Source organism: Anopheles coustani, chromosome X, assembly GCF_943734705.1.
Source record: "Anopheles coustani chromosome X, idAnoCousDA_361_x.2, whole genome shotgun sequence".
NCBI lineage: Eukaryota > Metazoa > Arthropoda > Insecta > Diptera > Culicidae > Anopheles > Anopheles coustani.
The window spans coordinates 15,136,936-15,156,119 of NC_071290.1; the positions used below are offsets into that span (position 1 = coordinate 15,136,936).

General features: G+C 45.5%; 3 protein-coding genes across 6 annotated transcripts; 2 read left to right on the forward strand and 1 right to left on the reverse strand.

Annotated features, from left to right (window-relative positions):
* Positions 1-871: 871 nt before the first annotated feature.
* On the forward strand, positions 872-10,844 carry LOC131269692 (neuropathy target esterase sws). 3 transcript variants are annotated; one of them, XM_058272181.1, is made up of 13 exons: positions 872-942; positions 1,038-1,137; positions 1,205-1,286; positions 1,374-2,131; positions 2,216-2,545; positions 2,621-2,865; positions 3,400-4,399; positions 5,020-5,295; positions 5,366-5,552; positions 6,172-6,288; positions 9,409-9,620; positions 9,696-9,907; positions 10,402-10,844. In XM_058272181.1, exons 2-13 carry the CDS (start codon positions 1,045-1,047, stop codon positions 10,673-10,675), a joined length of 3,786 nt encoding a protein of 1,261 aa, XP_058128164.1. In that variant the 5' UTR covers positions 872-942; positions 1,038-1,044; the 3' UTR covers positions 10,676-10,844. The 3 variants fall into 3 exon arrangements, with proteins under 3 accessions (XP_058128164.1, XP_058128165.1, XP_058128163.1); XM_058272182.1 differs by lacking the exon at positions 6,172-6,288 and adding an exon at positions 8,114-8,230; XM_058272180.1 differs by having other exon boundaries at positions 1,374-2,545.
* Positions 10,845-12,224: 1,380 nt separating this feature from the next.
* Positions 12,225-15,209, forward strand: LOC131269347 (uncharacterized). The gene is made up of 2 exons (XM_058271698.1): positions 12,225-12,551; positions 12,594-15,209. Exons 1-2 carry the CDS (start codon positions 12,225-12,227, stop codon positions 15,207-15,209), a joined length of 2,943 nt encoding a protein of 980 aa, XP_058127681.1.
* Positions 15,210-16,198: 989 nt separating this feature from the next.
* On the reverse strand, positions 16,199-19,019 carry LOC131269026 (protein ILRUN). 2 transcript variants are annotated; one of them, XM_058271336.1, is made up of 7 exons: positions 18,691-19,019; positions 18,506-18,608; positions 18,318-18,437; positions 17,989-18,242; positions 17,253-17,371; positions 17,085-17,192; positions 16,199-16,997 (listed from the first exon to the last, which is right to left on the reverse strand). In XM_058271336.1, exons 1-6 carry the CDS (start codon positions 18,767-18,769, stop codon positions 17,157-17,159), a joined length of 711 nt encoding a protein of 236 aa, XP_058127319.1. In that variant the 5' UTR covers positions 18,770-19,019; the 3' UTR covers positions 16,199-16,997; positions 17,085-17,156. The 2 variants fall into 2 exon arrangements, with proteins under 2 accessions (XP_058127319.1, XP_058127320.1); XM_058271337.1 differs by having other exon boundaries at positions 16,199-17,024.
* Between the last annotated feature and the right edge of the window lie 165 nt (positions 19,020-19,184).

Here is a 19,184-nt window from a genome sequence, read left to right on the forward strand (position 1 = left end):
AAGTTGATTTAAAAAGCAGGTGAATTCATCTCGCATGACTCGCTTTAATTTCATTAGAAAACGAAAAAAAAATTTTAAACAAGCAGTGCTGATTAATTTTCATGTTGACTGCATATCATTTTTCTACTTATTTTTGTGAGCAGTTTCTTTCCAATGAAATCGAAAAGCTTCATTCGTTATGAACTCACCTGCTATGTAGATCAACCGTGGGCTGTCATTCGTGCGATATACGTTTACACTCACCAGTTGCGTACTTCGCTCAAGCTGCTGTACCAGGAGGATTATAATATCAACTGCTACGATTCTGATTTCAACTGACACAGTTATAATAAACATGATTGCGTTATAAATTCAACTGACACAGTTGGAATATCATGTGCTGCAGTTGGAATAAATGGTGCTACTGTTATGATATCATCTGAAAATCCCTGTAATTAATCAAGATTTAATACGATGCGTACGAAGAACACGGTATGAAACACTGAACAGTTGTTTTGGTTGCTGTTCATTCAAATAATGTTGTGTTTTATGAATGATTTCGATTCTACGCTGGAAACGATCTATTTTGAGAGAAAAACGGGGTTTTCCCTCGATTGTTGTCCTAGAGTAGCAAGTAACGCTAATGGCACTGCGTAGTGTGCATGCTCCTAAAGGATTCAGCTGACTGCTTGACGTACAGATGACATTTAACTGACAACCTCTGCTTGGAATACCCCTCAATGTGCGCTCCCTGGCACATCGTAGATTGCTAGTTCGAGAAAATATTGTAGTGACAATAGGACAAAGCTGATGCGTAAAACCAAATAATAGTGCACTGTGTTGTAAAGTGCTCCGAACTTTGTGTTGTAGCTGGAGCTGCTGCTGTTTCTGCATCGCAGAACACGATGGAGTGTTTTGTCAATTAGGCTGACTGATTTTTTGAGTTATCAGCGCTATTTAGACGTAAGTTTATTCATAGCGCGTCAACAACCCGTGGCCACATCTCGATCTGCGATTACAGTAAACATGACTTCGCACACTCTCTTCTCTTTTTGCAGCAACAAAATGGATATTGTAGGGTTGGTTAAAAAATCCTACGCCGATTACGGCACAATGATTAAAGATTCCTGGTACACCATTAGCATTGAAGACCACCGAGTAAGTACATGGAATCACAGCCAGCGCTTGATGAATGATTTTGTGTAATCTTTCTCGCTTCCTGCAGCTCTTTTGGCTGTTCAAACTGCTCGTGGGAATGGCGCTAGTAGCTTCTGTTTTTTTGAACTGGCGGAGACGGTATCTCAAAAGTAAGACAATTGTCTCCTCTCCTGTCGGTTGCATCAATCGAATTGATCTTTGAACATTTCAATTACAACTGCCTTCGTCTGTTGTAGAGCTCGCGGAGAAGGCATCGCAACTGCAGCACCAGTACGCTTCGCAGTTACGCTTCCGCAAGCGTGACAAAATGATGTTCTACGGGCGGCGCATGTTGCGTAAGGTAAAGTCTATTTCGGGTCAGGCCACGAGTGGCCAGGGCCGAAAGCGCAAGGCTGTGATGCGGTTCGCCAAGCGGTTACTGCTTCGGAAGGACGTCACACCGACGCAGCTGCTGGTGATCGAACCGCCGGCGGAGTATCTGGAGGTGGCCTCGGAGGGGAACGATCGTGTGCCGCCGGATGCACTCTACATGCTCCAATCAATTCGCATTTTCGGTCATTTCGAGAAGCCCGTCTTTCTGAAGCTCTGCAAACACACGGAAATCATCAACCTGATAGCCGGCGAGAGTCTGATCAAGGTGGGCGATCCGGATGACAGTGTGTTTATCGTGCAAACCGGTCAGGTGAACGTGTTCCTCAACAATCCCGACGGTAGCTCGGTCACGCTAAAGCTGGTGCGTCAGGGCGAATCGGTGACGTCGCTTCTAAGCTTCATCGATGTACTGGTGGGCAATACGAGCCAGTACAAAACGGTCACCGCCCGTGCCGTTGAACCCTCGCAGGTCATTCGCCTACCCATGTTTGCCTTCAAGCAGGTATTTGACGAGTGTCCCGACCTGCTGGTGCGCGTTATTCAGGTGATTATGGTTCGCCTGCAGCGTGTTACTATAACCGCATTGCACAACTATCTGGGCTTGAGCACTGAGTATATTCAGGTAAGGAAAATTACACCACGTGCATCTACATATCACAGGAGATCGAAATTATTCACTTTGATTGACTGTTACCTCGTTTTCCAGTGCTCATCGCAACGTAGGAAAGCGAAAAATAGCCCTGGCCATCGGCGGGTACCATCGGATCAAGTGCACCACGCAATCCACTCACTAGTCGGTGAAATCAAACCGGACATGCTGGTTGATCTGAGCGCCGAAGGAACGCACAACGTTGCCCGTCGTACGTCCACCCTACCGAACGAACCGGTCGACCATGCGGTGCTGAAAGCGTGCGCGGTAGATGGCTTTATGCAAGAGCTTGGTTTGCATGCCACGCACCAGGGTACGATCGAGGAAAACATCCTTATCAAGGAGGTTTCGCCGGGAACAACGCTGGTGCATCAGGGCAAGCTGGACGTAAGTGCGGGAAGAGTAACAAAACAATCGACCCGACACACTCTCTAACACTTTACCTTTCCAATGGCATGGTAGGATGTGCTGCTTATATTTGTCATCAGTGGAGGGCTTACGCTCACGCAGTATCCGCAGACCGGACCCATCGGGAGCCAGGAGTCTGGTGCGACCGTGGCAGACAAAACAGACAATCACACCGTTACGATATACCCCGGAGACGTAGTGGGCGGTCTGGCGGTGCTCACGGGAGAGTGTAGTCTATATACGATCAAAGCTAAACATAATTCGCGTGTCGGTCTGCTTAACAAGGAAGTTATTTACAAGTAAGTAGAACCATTTGCATAATGAATATCTGTTTTAGTTGTTTAGTTGTGTCATCATGCGCTCATTTGTTTTATTTTATCTTATTAGATATCAAAGTAACAGATATTAACTATCAGAACTATTTCAACATGTTCTTAATATAAATCGAATAGTGTAAGTTCTCTCCATCTACGAATAGTTTCTAAACTGGATAAATTTTCAACATCGTCTAAAGTTTTTGTTAAGTATTATGGAACGTTTTATAAACTTTTTTGTTGGTTTCTTATACTAGTTTTTTAAATTTTGCAATATATTAAATGCAATATTTAATCCATAATACGTCGGTCTGTTATTGTATTATTTTTCAAAACCACGAAGTTGAGGCGAAAACAGTCTTAGCTCGTTGGAACAAATAGTTTTCACAAAGAAACCATTTTGAAACCATAATATATAGAATAAGACATCAAAACTGGTGTACGTTGCATTGAATGGTTCGTTTTTTTTTGTTTAAAATAGTAATAATGCGCGGCTCAACATCACTCTCTATATTGCAGAATCATGCGAGACAGGCCTGCGGTGGTTTTGGACATAGCGAACAGCGTTGTGAAGCGTCTGTCGCCGTTAGTACGCCAGTGCGACTTCGCGCTCGACTGGAACTTCATCGAGTCGGGCAGGGCCGTGTACCGGCAGGAGGAAACGAGCGACTCGACGTACATCGTGCTGAATGGGCGCCTTCGCTCGGTGGCTACGAATGCGAACGGCAAGAAGGAGATCGTCGGCGAGTACGGCAAGGGTGACCTGATCGGCATCATTGAAATGATCACCGAAACGCCGCGTACCACGACGGTGATGGCGGTGCGCGACTCGGAGCTGGCCAAGCTCCCGGAGGGCCTGTTCAACGCGATCAAGCTGAAGTATCCCATAGTGGTGACGCAACTGATCAGTCTGCTAAGCCATCGGATACTCGGCTCGATGCGCTCACGTCCCATCTCGACCAGCACGTTCACGTCGGTGCCGTTCGACACCAATCAGCAGATCCAGCACCGCTACTCGACGGTGGCGATCGTGGCGATCAGTGACGACGTGCCGCTGACTGCGTTCACCTACGAGCTGTACCATTCGCTCAGCACGATTGGCTCGACCGTGCGGCTCACGTCGGACATCGTACGCCGTTCGCTGGGTACGAACATCATGGAGCAGCCGAACGAGTACCGGCTGACCAGCTGGCTCGGCCAGCAGGAAGACCGGCACAACATCACGCTGTATCAGTGTGACAACACGTTCGGCCAGTGGACGCAGCGGTGCCTGCGCCAAGCGGACGTCATACTAATCGTCGGCTTCGGCGATCGATCACCGGTGATGGGCAAGTTGGAGCGCGAGATCGATCGGCTCGCCATCCGCACGGCCAAAGAGTTGGTGCTACTGCACTCGGAGGACAGCAATACCCGGCCGGCCAATACAATCAGCTGGCTGAATATGCGAGCCTGGGTATCGCGCCACCACCACATTCAGTGCCCGAAACGAATGTTCATCCGCCGAAGCCAAAACAGAATCGTAAGTTGCTGCTCTCTATTTTGTTGTGAACACAAGTAACTTTTCTAATACTAACAGACTTAAACAAGTTTTATCAGCAACGTTATACTAGCTCAAATTTGATTTATTGCTGTTTTTATGGTGCAAAGCAGTTTCAATAATATCAACTTTAACTTTTCATATTTTTTTTAATAACATCAATCTTTAAAACGGTTTAAAGATCACTATAAAAACCGACTATCAAGTCTTATTTTTTGTTAACTTAAAGAGTTCAAAGAATCGTCTTAAAACCTCCTTTTAAAACAATCATAGATAATGCATATTAAAACCATCATATAGACTTAACGTAGTCGTGTGGGAAAATCCTTAAGACTAGTTTAAAAATGTTATTGAAAAAACTTTTTGTTGTCTTTTTGTTTTGGTTTCCATTGTATTGTACATGGCATTCTAGATATTAGCATTAACAACAGCATTTGAACTATCAGATAACTTAAAATTTTACTTGAGAAACTATCTTCTAACCCGATATTTTTCATTTCATTATTCTCTGTGTCCTTATTGTCTGAATCATTGCATTTAAAATATCCTTGAGTTAAAACTTTATACTGGTGTACTAATTTGAACATTCTCTTATCTTGTAGATCGAACTTTACGAGCGGGTGATGATCACCCAACCGTACATCCACTCAGACTTCTCTCGCCTCGCACGTTGGCTCACCGGCAACTCCGTCGGCCTGGTGCTGGGCGGTGGTGGAGCGCGGGGCGCAGCCCACGTTGGAATGCTTAAGGCCATCCAGGAGGCGGGCATTCCCATCGATATGGTCGGCGGGGTTAGCATCGGTGCGTTCATGGGGGCGCTCTGGTGCATGGAGAAGAACATCACGACCATGACGCAGAAGGCTCGCGAATGGTGCATGGTACGGGTTCACAGCAGATCCTTGTCCCTCTTTCCAACTAACCATTCTCCTTTCTCTGCTCTGCTGCCAGAAAATGACCCACTGGGGACGCCAGCTGCGGGACCTTACCTACCCGATTACTTCCATGTTTACCGGGCGCCACTTCAACCAGACCATCCGTAGCACGTTCGGTGATATCTGCATCGAGGACCTCTGGATTCCCTACTTCACCCTGACGACCGATATCTCCGCCAGCTGCGCCCGCATACACACGCACGGTAATGTAGACGCAACCGTTTGTTTCAGCACTCTATCTCAGGCCGGCCGCTAAGTTTCGATACGAGATGATCATGCTATTTGAGGCCTCTGCGACCCTGCATCGTACCGGTACCTTAACGATATCTAGCCTTAATCTCCTCCAGACTACACTATCCAAAATCATTCGGATACTACAAACCTACTCAAAACTTGCCTTCCTCGCCCACCCTATTTTTCTTTCGTCCCCCGTCTCTATTTCATACTCTGCACCGTTTTGTCTCTGGATCTCTCTCTTTCTCTCTCGCTCTATCTCTCTCTTACACATACTTTCGCGCGCGCGATCCCTTTTTCTCTCTTTCTTTTGTCTTTCGGCGATAAATGAACGATCGGTGGATGTACGAATGTCTCTTGGGGGCCAAGTTGATAATTTGCATGCTTTAAAATCTTTTGCTTCGTTCTTCGTGTTTAGTTTCGTTTGTTTATGTTTCATTATTTTTTTTTATCTAAATTATTTATATATATATATACTTTTACCAACAATCAAATTATTACATCCCAGTACTTCAGTATAATGTTAATCTACCAATCAAAGTAATGCGTAACTAGCTAACCAATAATGAGCAATGGATGCCAAAACAGGGTCAACGTGGCGTTATGTTCGCTCCTCGATGTCGCTCAGTGGATACATGCCACCGTTGTGCGATCCGAAAGATGGACACCTACTGCTGGACGGTGGTTACGTCAATAACCTGCCAGGTAATTAAAATTGCGTATGTGTGTGTATGTGCGTGTATGTATGTACCCTGTATGAGGTTCGTTCTGGTTTAATATAAGGATGTTTTCCCCACCACCGGTCGTATAGCGAGGTTCACAGACGCTTATAGCAGGTATTTGGTTTCCATTTGGCCACTGCACACGCTCGAAATGCTACCAGATGTGCAAACTACTCTTGGTTTCCCCTAATGCACGGCCGCATTAGTGTGTACTAATGTGTTAACATGTGTAATAATTAGTAAGTCGGTAAAATTTGGCTACGGCTTCCAATTGTAAGTCGCCCAATCTGTACATATACAGTATTCTTGTAAATGCATATTTACCAAGCCTTGGAAAACCTGTGCGCGAACCCGGAAAAAATAGAATTGGGTGGTAATACTGTAAATATATTTTTATGGCGATCGTACATCTAGGTTTTTGGTATCTTCTTCCTTACTTGGTCGAACGACCGAGCTGGCTGGGTTTATCTGTTTGTTGTGGTTTTCATATCATAGCACGTAAATCATATTCGGAAAACTTCGACTGTACTAGCCTAAGTCTAAGAGGGAGGTTTTCCTTTCGTCGAAAGACGGACCAAGTACGTGATTGAAGGATGCGTTAATGTTACGTAAAACAATCTAGAATATTAAAGCTAACGTGGTGTAGTGTAGCTCAACCTGATAGGGACCACAAGACCTTGAAGTGAAGCTAACGTCGGCTGGATTATCAGCGAACATAGTCTGGTAGTAGATACATGCATATGCGAAAAGAGTCAAACATTTCTAGACTCATTTGAGGTACGGCTAGATTGTTATACAACTTTAATCTTTTCCTAATTACTTGTTTTTGTTGCCTATCCTCATCGATCGATAAGAGCTTACCACCATTTTGTTTTGTGTTTGTTGTTTAACTTATTTGTTTGCATAATATTTCTCGTAGCCTCATTCTACTCTTTGCCTTGTGTATTAGCCGTATTGTTTACGACCGAAAACAACACCCAAACAGTTTTTGACCGTGGCGCGCCCCGTGGTAAGTTTACCATTTTGTGCATAAATCACTGCCAAAAATACTCTTTCTATGGCTCTTGCAGTTATAAAACATAGACAATCAAAAATAAGGTAATTCGGTAAATTCGGTAAGCGGTCGTAGACAGTAGGGTAAAATATTCGATATTGCGTGCATCATTTATCAACCATCTCGATTATCTGTTGCCAATCAGATGGGCGGGATCCGCCTACCGTCACATTTGCTCTAGAAGTTGTATTTTTGTCGATTTATGTTTTCTCTCCTATTTATTCTGGTCCTCTTTATTGCCGCTGTTCGATCGAATCGTCATTATGCCAAAGGGAAAAGAAAAGAGAAACTTTCCGTGTCCATTGCTTCCATCTTTGCTGGCTCGTTCTTCAGGAGCTTCTATTTATCCTCACCACCCTCAACAACCATCCATACTCGTTCACAAGATCGTATCCTTTCACCATGCTCCTGCAAGCCCCCTCCCCTCTCTCATTCCCTTCCTCACTATCTTTCGCTATCTATTCTTTCTCTTTCCCTCTCTATACACGTTACACAACAAGATCAGAGATATACGACGCGGGATGTGCGCGAGTAAAAAAAAGGCAATCTTGTCGTGACCCACATACACACACACACACACACACATCTACACCCCCACATACACGTACACATACATTCATTAAAAAAACATGAACAAACACACATCCTCAGGTAACCGTTTTGCCAAATTTAATTTTGTTTCTAGTTTTGTTTACACGCTGTTGCTGCTATTTGCTAAACATATTTCGTTGTGTCGTTATTATTACGAAATCAGGATGTCTGTGGCGTTATGCACGTGCCAGTATGTCAGTAGCCGGTATCTTTCCCCCTATCTGTGATAATCGAGATGGCCATCTGCTGTTAGATGGTTGCTATACTAATAATGTGCCAGGTAAATCGAAACCCATTTGTGTTTTTCTTCCCCACCCCCCCACCCCTGTCTTCCTTTCAATGTGTTTATAATGTGTAAAAATGTGCTTCGCTTTCTTATCCTCCCTGCGTTCAGTTTGTTGGTTTATTTGTTTATAATCGTTTTGTTTGCTTCATTTCCCAACTGTTCGTATCGACTAAGTACATTGCAAAATTATTAGGACGTTGTTTTTTAAACACCAAGCGTCACACATTCACGAACATCATGTGCAAACTTGGTGGTATCATCAAGACAAACTCATCTGAGATAATTATTACAGCTCCCAAGATATTATTCCCGAAATTCACGTTCCACCTTATTTATTTGTTGCTTTCTTTAGCCTTATAATTTCATTACGTTGGTGTTACGCTCACGATGGTAATATTTCATTAGCCACAATTTGTCTAAACAAAGCCGCCAATAAATTACGCTTATACCAAACGAAATATTCATTACAAATCCACCGTTGTCACTAAACTAGCGTACATCCAGCAGTGTCTAATGTTGGAGCCATGATATTTCGAAAGCAATCCCTTTGTCAAGCTCATAAAACCTCACTAGACAATTTTCACTTGAAAGGTACTTTGATTGTAAACAGTAATCGCCCTGTATAAACACATGCCGTAATCAGAAAAATAACCCCATGTGTAAATATTCTTGATAGAAGCATCACTGTTGTCGGGGAGACAATTCCGCTGAATATGATAGCAAACACGAGCCGCTAGTGCCACTAACACACATCTAACCACTAACCCAGTACATTTACTAACCACCAGCAACAGAAGAGCGAACGACGGTCGATGTGTGATTAGAAAAAAAAGGTCAAATCCTGCGCTGTTTAAAAAGGCATTTAATGTCCTGTTGATGCGTTGATGAATGGCAGCAATCCGCACGCCGGTGGGAATCGTTGAACTTAACTATGGCACTGCCATGATTGGTACCTAAAAGCCCTTCGTTTGCCGGATTGCTGATGTCAAAAAATCTCTATTGGTTGCTGAGTCACTGTTAGGACGAAACGCTGATATACCCTCATTTAGTATAATGTAGTTTAGTCAGTACTCCTTTTGTGTATGGATGTGTCCTCGAACCAATTCCGTCTTGCTGATGAAACAGTGAATAAAGTTGCGGCCTGTTTGGTTTTCTCTTTTGCCACTGTCCAGCGGACGTCATGCGGGCCCAGGGAGCCGCTCATATCATTGCAATCGACGTCGGTTCGCAGGACGACACAGACCTGACCGACTACGGTGACGATCTGTCCGGCTGGTGGCTGCTCTACAAACGCTGGAATCCGTTCACGTCGCCGGTGAAGGTCCCCAACCTGCCGGACATCCAGTCGCGATTGGCCTACGTGTCCTGCGTGCGCCAGCTCGAGGTAAGCTGTTGCGCTCACCTCACGATATCGGAACGCTTATGCTTATTTCCAACCGTTTCCTGCGTCGTCAAACAGGAGGTGAAGAAGAGCGACTACTGCGAGTACATACGCCCACCGATAGACAAATACAAAACCCTCGCATTCGGCAGCTTCGACGAGATCAAGAACGTCGGCTTCGAGCACGGCAAGGCGTTCTTCGAGGACATGGCGCAGAACGGGCGCCTGACGCGCTTCAACCAATGGTCCGTGCATCCCATTCCAAAGAAGACAAACCACTCACTTAGCGAGTAAGTATCGTCGTTACTTCTTACGTCTCTTACACTGTTTTTTTTTGTTGGTTTTATATATTTTAATAACCTTTACATAAGTTCTTTAGAAGCTAGAATCGCTCCAGAATCTATCTTCTATCATATTAATGTTAGATGAGACATTTGAATGTTTTGCCCGTAAGGGTCTCCGGCTTGTTTTACTCTTTCGTACTGCCCTTGTCTCTTTGTTTTCATTTCATTTTACAAGAAATAATTATACGATACAGTTTCGATGGGAATTTCAATCCTTTATCGAAATAATCCATAACAAACTTACAAATAAAGGTGTGCTTGATGATTGGTGTTAAACAGTGAAAGATTTAATATGAATTAGTGTAACTTAACTGCTAGGGCAGCTACCTCAGATGTTCAATTTTGGTAACAAGACTATCCCGTATCAACAGATAAAATTTAAAAAAAAGTAAATCCAGATAGCTATAGCTAACACGTCCTACTCTTTCTGCTCCTTCTAGATATTCCTTCGTTGACCTGGCGCAAATCGTGTGCAAGGTGCCGGAAACGTACCCAGAGCGCGGCTACTCCTCCAGCGAGGACGACTACTACGACGGTTACGCGTCGGAACCATCCGGCATACCGCTGAAGAAGGGCATGCAGATCGTGCGATCCGCCGGCTCGCTGTCGCTGTCCGAGAACGAGATGGACTCGGACGAGCTCGAGATACCGCGGCCGTTCCAGCCGCTGCAGACCAGCGGCAGCCGTGCGCTGGTGGGCGATCGGAAAGAGTAGCCTCCACCCCCTCTGGCCCCGCCGGCCCTCCCGTTCTCGAATTCTTAGTTACCTATGCCAATGTCTTAATAATAGAGCGAACTTTTTTTTGCGTGTGCTTTCTTTTGTCCTGAGCCATATCATCTCACACGGTTTTCTTTTACAATCGTTTCAAATAAACTCATTTTAAAAGTTATAATGCTCTCTTCTGCCCAGGTGGCAGTGAACTTTATTTGAAGATAAAGACCTTTAGCTCTTATCGCCGAAAAGGCGGAAGGAAACATTATTTTTTGGTCAACATTTATTGACATATTTCAGGCCGATCGTTAAATCGTACCGATTTGAACCGCTTTGCCAATTTCTAGCACAAGGACAGCTGATGTGCAGATAACACTGCTACCCGCCCTTGAATCGATGACGGATCGGTTTTCTCAGTTCTATTAAAAGCGTATCTATTACTGCGACGGGTCTTGTGGTATTTCTTCGTTTCGTTAATAAGTTGGATTAACATCGTCGTGGCACTGATTTGTGGTGTCAGCTGCCAGGCGAATGGCAGAAGGCTTTGGATGCCTGACCCGATTGGGCTCGTTCGGAGAAAAACACTATCTAGATGGCTAGTGAGATAATGACTTCCGGTAAATGAAAACCCCCGATCCCACCGCGCGCGATACCACGTGGAGTTTAGGGCCCGTCGAGGCCCGTAGGTTCCTTGGAAGCGTGTGTACTCCCGATATAGATGCAGCCGAACGGCTGTCGGTGCTGCTAGGGCCGTGGAGCTTCCCTGTATCAACAACGGCGCAGATATGAGCAGATTCGGTATGCCAGTGCGATTGCGTCGTCGTAAGCAGCATGAGACAGGAATTTGAGCTTTATTAGTTCCTCGTTGTTATCGTCGCATCCCCGATAACCGTGCCCATCCCCCAGCACGCTGTCAATGGGTTGATGAGTTGGGTTTGCCTCGGAAGTCGGAAGAGGGTAAACAGCAAACACATTCACCAGCTCAACGAAGTGCGATGCAGCACGAGTCTCCCATCCCACATCAAACGTTGGTGTGATGACGAAACCCTCCGCTGACTTTGATCTTTCGGAGCCGGCTCTCCAGCCATTTCTCGGGGGATGGAAAAGCCTTCCTACCGGGAATTATTATTACTGCTCGCCACGACCGGCGGATGTCTTCGCGGCGCGAGGCGCACTTTGCCAGTTGTTTTCGTATGGCGGCGAGGTTACTTTATCGTTGTTGCTAATTTGGCTTAAACAGTCATTTTATGGCTTGTTTATCAGGCAGCACCACTGCTGTACAATAAGATGGTCATAGAGTGAAGAGCGAGTCTGGTGGAAAACATCCCAGTCAGGGGCGACTATCCATTCGGCAGCGTTTTTCTCGAATGCTGTTTATGGCACCGGGCGATAAAGTGGCTATGTGTCCCTATAAAACTACATCGGATATGAGCACTGTAATTCAGTACAGCCTAGACAGGGCAACCTAATACAGAGCGTTCAACAAGCAGCAGCTGAGTGGCAGAGGAGACGGTTTTGTGTGACGAAGCTAGAAAACTAAAAACTAATCAGAATGCGCCGAACGAGGCACGAAGTGTTGGCGGTGATTTGGACAGTCCTGCAGGCGCTGGTGGGAGAAAGTGCAACACAGCAAAGCTTTTCGTACGTCGGCCGGATGACGCGGGAGTACGCGGCCTGCGCCGCCGCGGGCCGCATGCCGAACAGTGCGGCGGAATCGTGCGCGACGTACTTCCTGTGCGCCGTCAACGCGGACGGCATGCTAACGGTCGCGTTGGCGCACTGTCCACTCGGGACCGTGTTTTCGCCGGATAAGCTGCAGTGCGTGAGCGAGTCCGCCTACGCCTGCCCCGAAGCGCCGTCGGTGGCCAAGGTGGCGCTGGTGGGCGAAGCGCCTGCTCCGGTGGCGGACGAGCCGGTCGAGTTCCAGTGCGAACAGACGGGCCGATACGAGAACCCGGAGTCGGTGGACTGCAAAACGTACTACCTGTGCACGCGGAGCCCGGAGGGGGTGCTGCTGCTCTACGTGGCCAGCTGCCCCGGCGAGACCGTGTTTTCGCCCGAGGTAGCCACGTGCGTCGCCTCACCACCGGGTACCTGTTCGTACGTGCCACAAACAACCGCACAACCGGCAGATCCGACCACGGAAGCACCGCCGTTTGTTTGCCCGGGTGTGGGCCGCTTCCCGGATGAACAATCAACGGACTGTTCGTCCTACTTCCTGTGCGTATACACTCCGAACAACGGGATTATAGCCGCTCCCGGCGTCTGTGCGATAGGAATGGTGTTTTCGCCTGGCGCGGAACAGTGTGTAGACTCTGCAACGTACACCTGTCCAACGACAACCACAGAACCGAGCGTAACGACCACCACGGAGGCGTCGACAGTCAGTGAAGCTGCGACTACCGCTGAGTCTACGGACACGACAAGCCAAGCCACTACGACGGAGGGTAGTACAACTACTACAGAAGAACCGACTGAAACTACGGAATCCACAAACCAGTCTACAACGGAGGCAAGTGCAACTACTGTTCAAGAACCGATCGTCACCACCACAGAAGCACCGCCGTTTGTTTGCCCGGGTGTGGGCCGCTTCCCGGATGAACAATCAACGGACTGTTCGTCCTACTTCCTGTGCGTATACACTCCGAACAACGGGATTATAGCCGCTCCCGGCGTCTGTGCGATAGGAATGGTGTTTTCGCCTGGCGCGGAACAGTGTGTAGACTCTGCAACGTACACCTGTCCAACGACAACCACAGAACCGAGCGTAACGACCACCACGGAGGCGTCGACAGTCAGTGAAGTTGCGACTACCGCTGAGTCTACGGACACGACAAGCCAAGCCACTACGACGGAGGGTAGTACAGGTACTACAGAAGAACCGAGTGAAACAACGGAATCGTCGAACCAGTCTACAACGGAGACCAGTACAGAAGAACCAACTGATACTACGGGATCAACAAGCCAATCTACAACAGATGGTAGTACAGCTACTACAGAAGAACCGACTGAAACAACGGAATCGTCGAACCAGTCTACAACGGAGACCAGTACAGAAGAACCAACTGATACTACGGGATCAACAAGCCAATCTACAACAGATGGTAGTACAGCTACTACAGAAGAACCGAGTGAAACAACGGAATCGTCGAACCAGTCAACAACGGAGACCAGTACAGAAGAACCAACTGATACTACGGGATCAACAAGCCAATCTACAACAGATGGTAGTACAGCTACTACAGAAGAACCGAGTGAAACAACGGAATCGTCGAACCAGTCTACAACGGAGGCAAGTGCAGCTACTACAGAAGAACCAAGTGAAACAACGGGATCGTCTACTATAGAGGCTAGTACAACTACTACAGAAGAATCAACTGAAACTAGTGGATCAAGTACCACAGAAGAATCAACTGATACTACGGGATCAACAAGTCAATCTACAACAGAGGGTAGTACAGATACTACAGAAGAACCGACTGAAACTACCGGATCAACTACCACAGAAGAACCAGCTGAAACAACGGGATCAACAAACCAGGCCACGACAGAGGTAACCACCACAGAAGAAGGTACTAGCACATCGAGTAGTATCTCAACGACGACTTCCTCGACCGAGCTTCCGACAGAAGAAAGCACTGGGGAGGAAACGACGACGACACCCTTGTCGACTACGGCACAACCAGCGTCGACGACGCTTGGTTCCATCGATGGTTCGGTTACTCCTGGTGCGAGTACGGAGGTCCCTACCACGACGATACCGTTCGTATGCCCCGACGAGGGCCGGTACCCCGATCCGAACGCGATCGCCTGCGAGTCATACATGCTGTGCGTCGTCAATAGTATCGGCACGCTAACAGCGGTTCGGTTTCCCTGCCCAGCGACCGCCATCTTCTCGGAGGCCATTCGAATGTGCGTCTCGGCGAGTAAATACTCCTGCGGCCAGGTGCCACCGACCGAGCCAACCCCAACCGAGCCGAGTACCCCGTCCAGTGCCACGACCATCACCACTGCCTCCACCACCCAGTCGACGGCTTCGGTGACCACTCCATCATCGAGCAACGTCACGCCAGTGCCGACACCGTTCGTGTGCCCTGCTAGCGGTAGGCACCCCAATCCTGACTCGATCTTTTGCAAGTCGTACTACCTATGCCTGTACGACACGGCCAACCAGCTCTACCCGATTGAGCTGAGCTGTCCTAAGGGTTCCATCTTTACGGAGGCAGAACTGCGCTGCGTTCCGGCCGATGAGTACTCCTGCGTCCCGGCAAGTACGACGACCACGACAACGACGACGACGACAGCTGCTCCGACGACGACAACAGCGCCATCAACCACAACAACCGAGCCACCTGTTCCCCAGTGTCTGTCGGCAGGCAAATTTCCGGCGACCCAGCTCCCCGACTGTCGATCGTACATCTACTGCATCCGGCTGGCGACGGGCGGCTTCATGCAAAACGTCTTCCGATGCCCCACCGGTACACTGTTCGACGAGGAGAAGCTCTTGTGCTCCACAAGCTACGTGTGCCCGCGGTAGTGCTACAACTGAATGCATTTCTAAGGCAACATTAAATAGAATAACATATTTAGAACTTTCGGAGCTACTTGTTAAATCGGTTGACTGCTTTAATTGGCCATATCTCAACGAGGTCCCGTTCAGTTTGGAGTGCAATAAAATATATATAATATGCTTAAAACAAGGAACCCAGATGAAGTGTCTGCAATATCCTGCCGTATATTAACCCCTTCACAGTTTTTTTTTTGTTTTTAAGCAATACAGCTTTTGCTAGTTTTTGTTTCTACTTTCGTTGCGTGTCGTTTATTTCGAGTGCACGGTCTTGTGTGTTGGTAAACTTTTATTCATATATTTAACACTAATCGGGCAATTGCAATTGAAGGAAATGTTTGCTTGTTATCGGCAAATTATTGCTGATAATCATCAAGAATCACATATGTGCAAACTGATCATTAAATGATCAATTAATCAACAAAAACCTAATTTTTTAGAAAATATAATATTGTCTTTGGTTTTAGACTAAAAAGTATACAAACATATAAAAAACAGTGTGACAATTTTTTGAGCCATTTTCTCGACTTGGAAGAACTGTGAAGGGGTTAATTTGTAATTCAAATTATTTTCACTAGTTGGCAATGAAATTGAAATATGTGAGTAAGCAACAGAGGGTAAAGCATTGGGAACAGAGGCGGATCAACGCATTATGTGGCTCCTAGCGGTGCAGCAATCTGGAGCCTTTCATTTCCACCACTTTGAATGTTTCTCTACCAAAAACTCTAGTGGTATTAGCAATAGGCAACATTGTATATATGGTAATTCGATGTGGTGAACCTACATAGAAGTTTGCTTTTTCCTGAAACAATTAATCAATGTTATTTTTATTCTTGCTATTGTATACATTTAAACGCCCCTGACCGCCTTTTTATTCATCAAAAGGAAAGTAGGAAGATCCGCCTCTGTTCAGGAACATCGGAAAATGGTGAAATAACAAAAAATAAAAACAATTATTATCCAAAATCTAGTTTATATCGCCGCTGAAGGACGCCAAAATGGTTGTTCAATTTATTTTATTTAAGAATAAAATATTTACTCCTACTGCTAGTCCACTTGTGACAACATTCATAACATATACAAGTCCTGGCCATGACGGTGGCAATGTTATTGTCGATTTGTAAAAAACAAAAATAAACGAAGTCCAACGAACCGAGTTTTTGGGGACTGACTCAAAGTTGCCTGGACTGTTCGCTCTCCCCTGCCTTATCTATCCCGCCCTGTAACATCTTTGCAGCCTGTTTGCAGCAATAAATGCCGCCTTATTCGATGTTTGTCCGTCATTAGGTGGTGACAAAAAGTTTGCTTTGCTTAGCTGTTTTTTGTGGTTGAAAGAAGCCGCATGTTTCCGTTGTACATAACAAATTTATTGATCAGATATCGTTTTGAACGGAGAGACAGTCTTGGTGCATTACTGACAATGAGCACAAACAACTATAGTGCATATGCATACTTGGTCGAAGAGTATAGCACCATTTGTACCAAAAATTCAATCTATTGTTTCGAAGAAAATAAACGCTTCTCTGATTACAGGTGACGCACCATTCAGATATGATTGTAATGTCCGTTAAGAAGTCTACTCGACAAGCTTGCCATCTGTACCTGATCTCAAAGAATAATTTTGAAGTTCAATCAATTGTAATGGATGATGGGAAAAGAAAGAAAATTATTTCAACAAAATGTTCAAACATGTCCGATTCTGGTCTGAGGAGATTTCATTCGGAGGACCTCAGGTAAGACCTCAACTTATACCATTCACTGCAAATAAAATGGAAAGATTGCAAACTACTTTAAAATGCCACGTTAACATTTAAAGAAATGAAATTAAGAAGAACATTATATTACCAGCATATTATCAGACCAGGTCGTTCTAAACTGTTGATGTATATAAACAACATCAACACCGCCCCATCCCGGCTATCCGAACATGTCAGAGTCATCAGGTTCATTAGGCTAGAAGAAAAAAAGGGTAAGTTAGCGCAATGGCGTACAACAACATGCTGCGAAACATACCTGTGTTTCGGCAGGTTCAAAGTTTACATCACTGCCGGAAATGGTCTCCAGTTGCGAAAATTGTTGGGTTACAGCCATAGTGCCGTCCAGGCTGACCTCCAGTCGTGAAATAATTTCCTCTGAAATACATAGTACAACAAAACAAGTTCATTAAACCATATTAATGTTGAAAACTGAAAAAAAAACAAAACAATCGCGAAACATCACATTTCGTATTGCAAACTTTGAAAGTACCATGGTGTTACTGCATCAACAATGGTTTCATCTAGAACAATATTATAATGAAAATTGTGAATCGGTTGAAGCCGAATGGGGTCGCTACCCTTGAAAAAACATTTAAAAGCGTTAGTAGAGGCGACAAAAGGCCAAAGGCTTTACCCAGGATAGATTGTAACGACTCGGTAGTGAACCTGCTACGGTCCCAAATAAATAAATTGTCCTCAAAGGACACGAGATTCCGGAAACGAGATGGTTAGTCAACATTAGTAGGCAAAAACTGAACGAACGCCGAACGAATCAAACCACGTAACAACTTTAAAAAGCAATCAACAATAACATTTCTTGCTCGGCACATACACACATAAAACTATTGTATGTACCCCAACATAATATTATAAATTCTAGTTCATAGAATAAATCATTATCATGTTTGATGATAGAGATGAATTCCTAATACTTTATCATGTGAGCTTCTCGTTATGCTGATATTTCTAATATAAAAAAACAAGACTCTTACCCCCAAAGCTTGTACCATTCGGGTTGTAGGTTACCCAAACTGTTTCGAACACGCCTTCCTGCGGTGGACTGACGAGCTGCACTGAAACGGGTACCGTTTCGTTAGGCAGAATTGCAGGCACATAGAACTTCAGGTCTTCGTAAGACAGCGTTGGAAGATTTGGAATCACATTTGGTTGGCGCTTTAGGCCAACGTATGTTCCACTCGGCCAGGCGACTTCGCCGTTATTTTGTACCAACCATGTAAGCTTGATACTGCAAATATATCGCCAGAAAAAGAGTATTATTTCGCAAGCTAGTACTCGATGATGCAATCCAGTTGGTACTTACGCTGTATTGGGCGTGATCTTTTCGCCTCTACCGATGGTTAGGTCTTCCACGAGCCTCATCGAAGGTTGTCGCGACTGTGTCATAAAATCGAAGTAATAACCTACGGCCGCTTGCAGATTCCTAATGTGAATAGTAGGAGCGGTAGTAAATGAAACACCTGACGGCAAGGTTATTCATAATAGACTCACCAATTACTCATATCCAGGAAAAACATAGCTGTGTTGCTGTTAAGATTTTCGCCAATGGTCTGAAACTGCTTGATTAATTCGTCTTTGTCCGTAGTTACCATTGCTGTAATGAAAGAGCAGCACGCAAATGACAGAGCGGAGAAATGGAAGTGTTCGTTCAATAAATAATTAATGCGGATACTTACAACTGAACTGTGTGAGGAAGTTCTGTTCGATATCGTCTGATATAGGGGTGCTGGTAGATTGTTGATCGGAATTATCCATTTTGGCGATTGGCAAGACAGGATTGTACACGATTGGACCAGCTCGCAAGCAGTTGGGCTTAGTGCCGCCAGATGTGTTGCACGAATGTTATTTTTAGCATTTATCTATTCCGGAAGCCTACTATTCCTACCTTTACTATGCACAGTATGTTTTAGCAACTTCTACTGGCTGCAATAAGCCAAGTGACCTGAGATAGATTGTGAACCGACAGTTTCAAGGATAAGTCCGTTATGTACTGCGAAAAACAACAAAATGTTCAGGACGGAATGTTTGAGCATTCGCTAATGTCAGTGCTTAGGGCCTTTGTTGATTTCCAGCAGGGGAATGACAACTGATTTCTCAAGCCATATACCCACACAAGGTTGATAGAGCTGTTTAAGGTCAGCAGTATTAACTAATTTTACTGACCTTGGTA

Bases quoted from the DNA above. Each gene is read 5' to 3' on its own strand.
- LOC131269692 (XM_058272180.1), top strand. From the start codon at position 1,045: ATGGATATTGTAGGGTTGGTTAAAAAATCCTACGCCGATTACGGCACA. The intron at 2,546-2,620 runs GTAAGTGCGGGA...ATGGCATGGTAG, and splicing joins TGCATCAGGGCAAGCTGGAC to GATGTGCTGCTTATATTTGT. The intron at 5,553-6,171 runs GTAATGTAGACG...ATGCCAAAACAG, and splicing joins CGCCCGCATACACACGCACG to GGTCAACGTGGCGTTATGTT.
- LOC131269347 (XM_058271698.1), top strand. From the start codon at position 12,225: ATGCGCCGAACGAGGCACGAAGTGTTGGCGGTGATTTGGACAGTCCTG. The intron at 12,552-12,593 runs GTGGGCGAAGCG...GAGCCGGTCGAG, and splicing joins CGGTGGCCAAGGTGGCGCTG to TTCCAGTGCGAACAGACGGG.
- LOC131269026 (XM_058271336.1), bottom strand. From the start codon at position 18,769: ATGGATAATTCCGATCAACAATCTACCAGCACCCCTATATCAGACGAT. The intron at 18,609-18,690 runs GTAAGTATCCGC...CTTTCATTACAG, and splicing joins CTTCCTCACACAGTTCAGTT to CAATGGTAACTACGGACAAA. The intron at 18,438-18,505 runs GTGAGTCTATTA...TATTCACATTAG, and splicing joins TTCCTGGATATGAGTAATTG to GAATCTGCAAGCGGCCGTAG.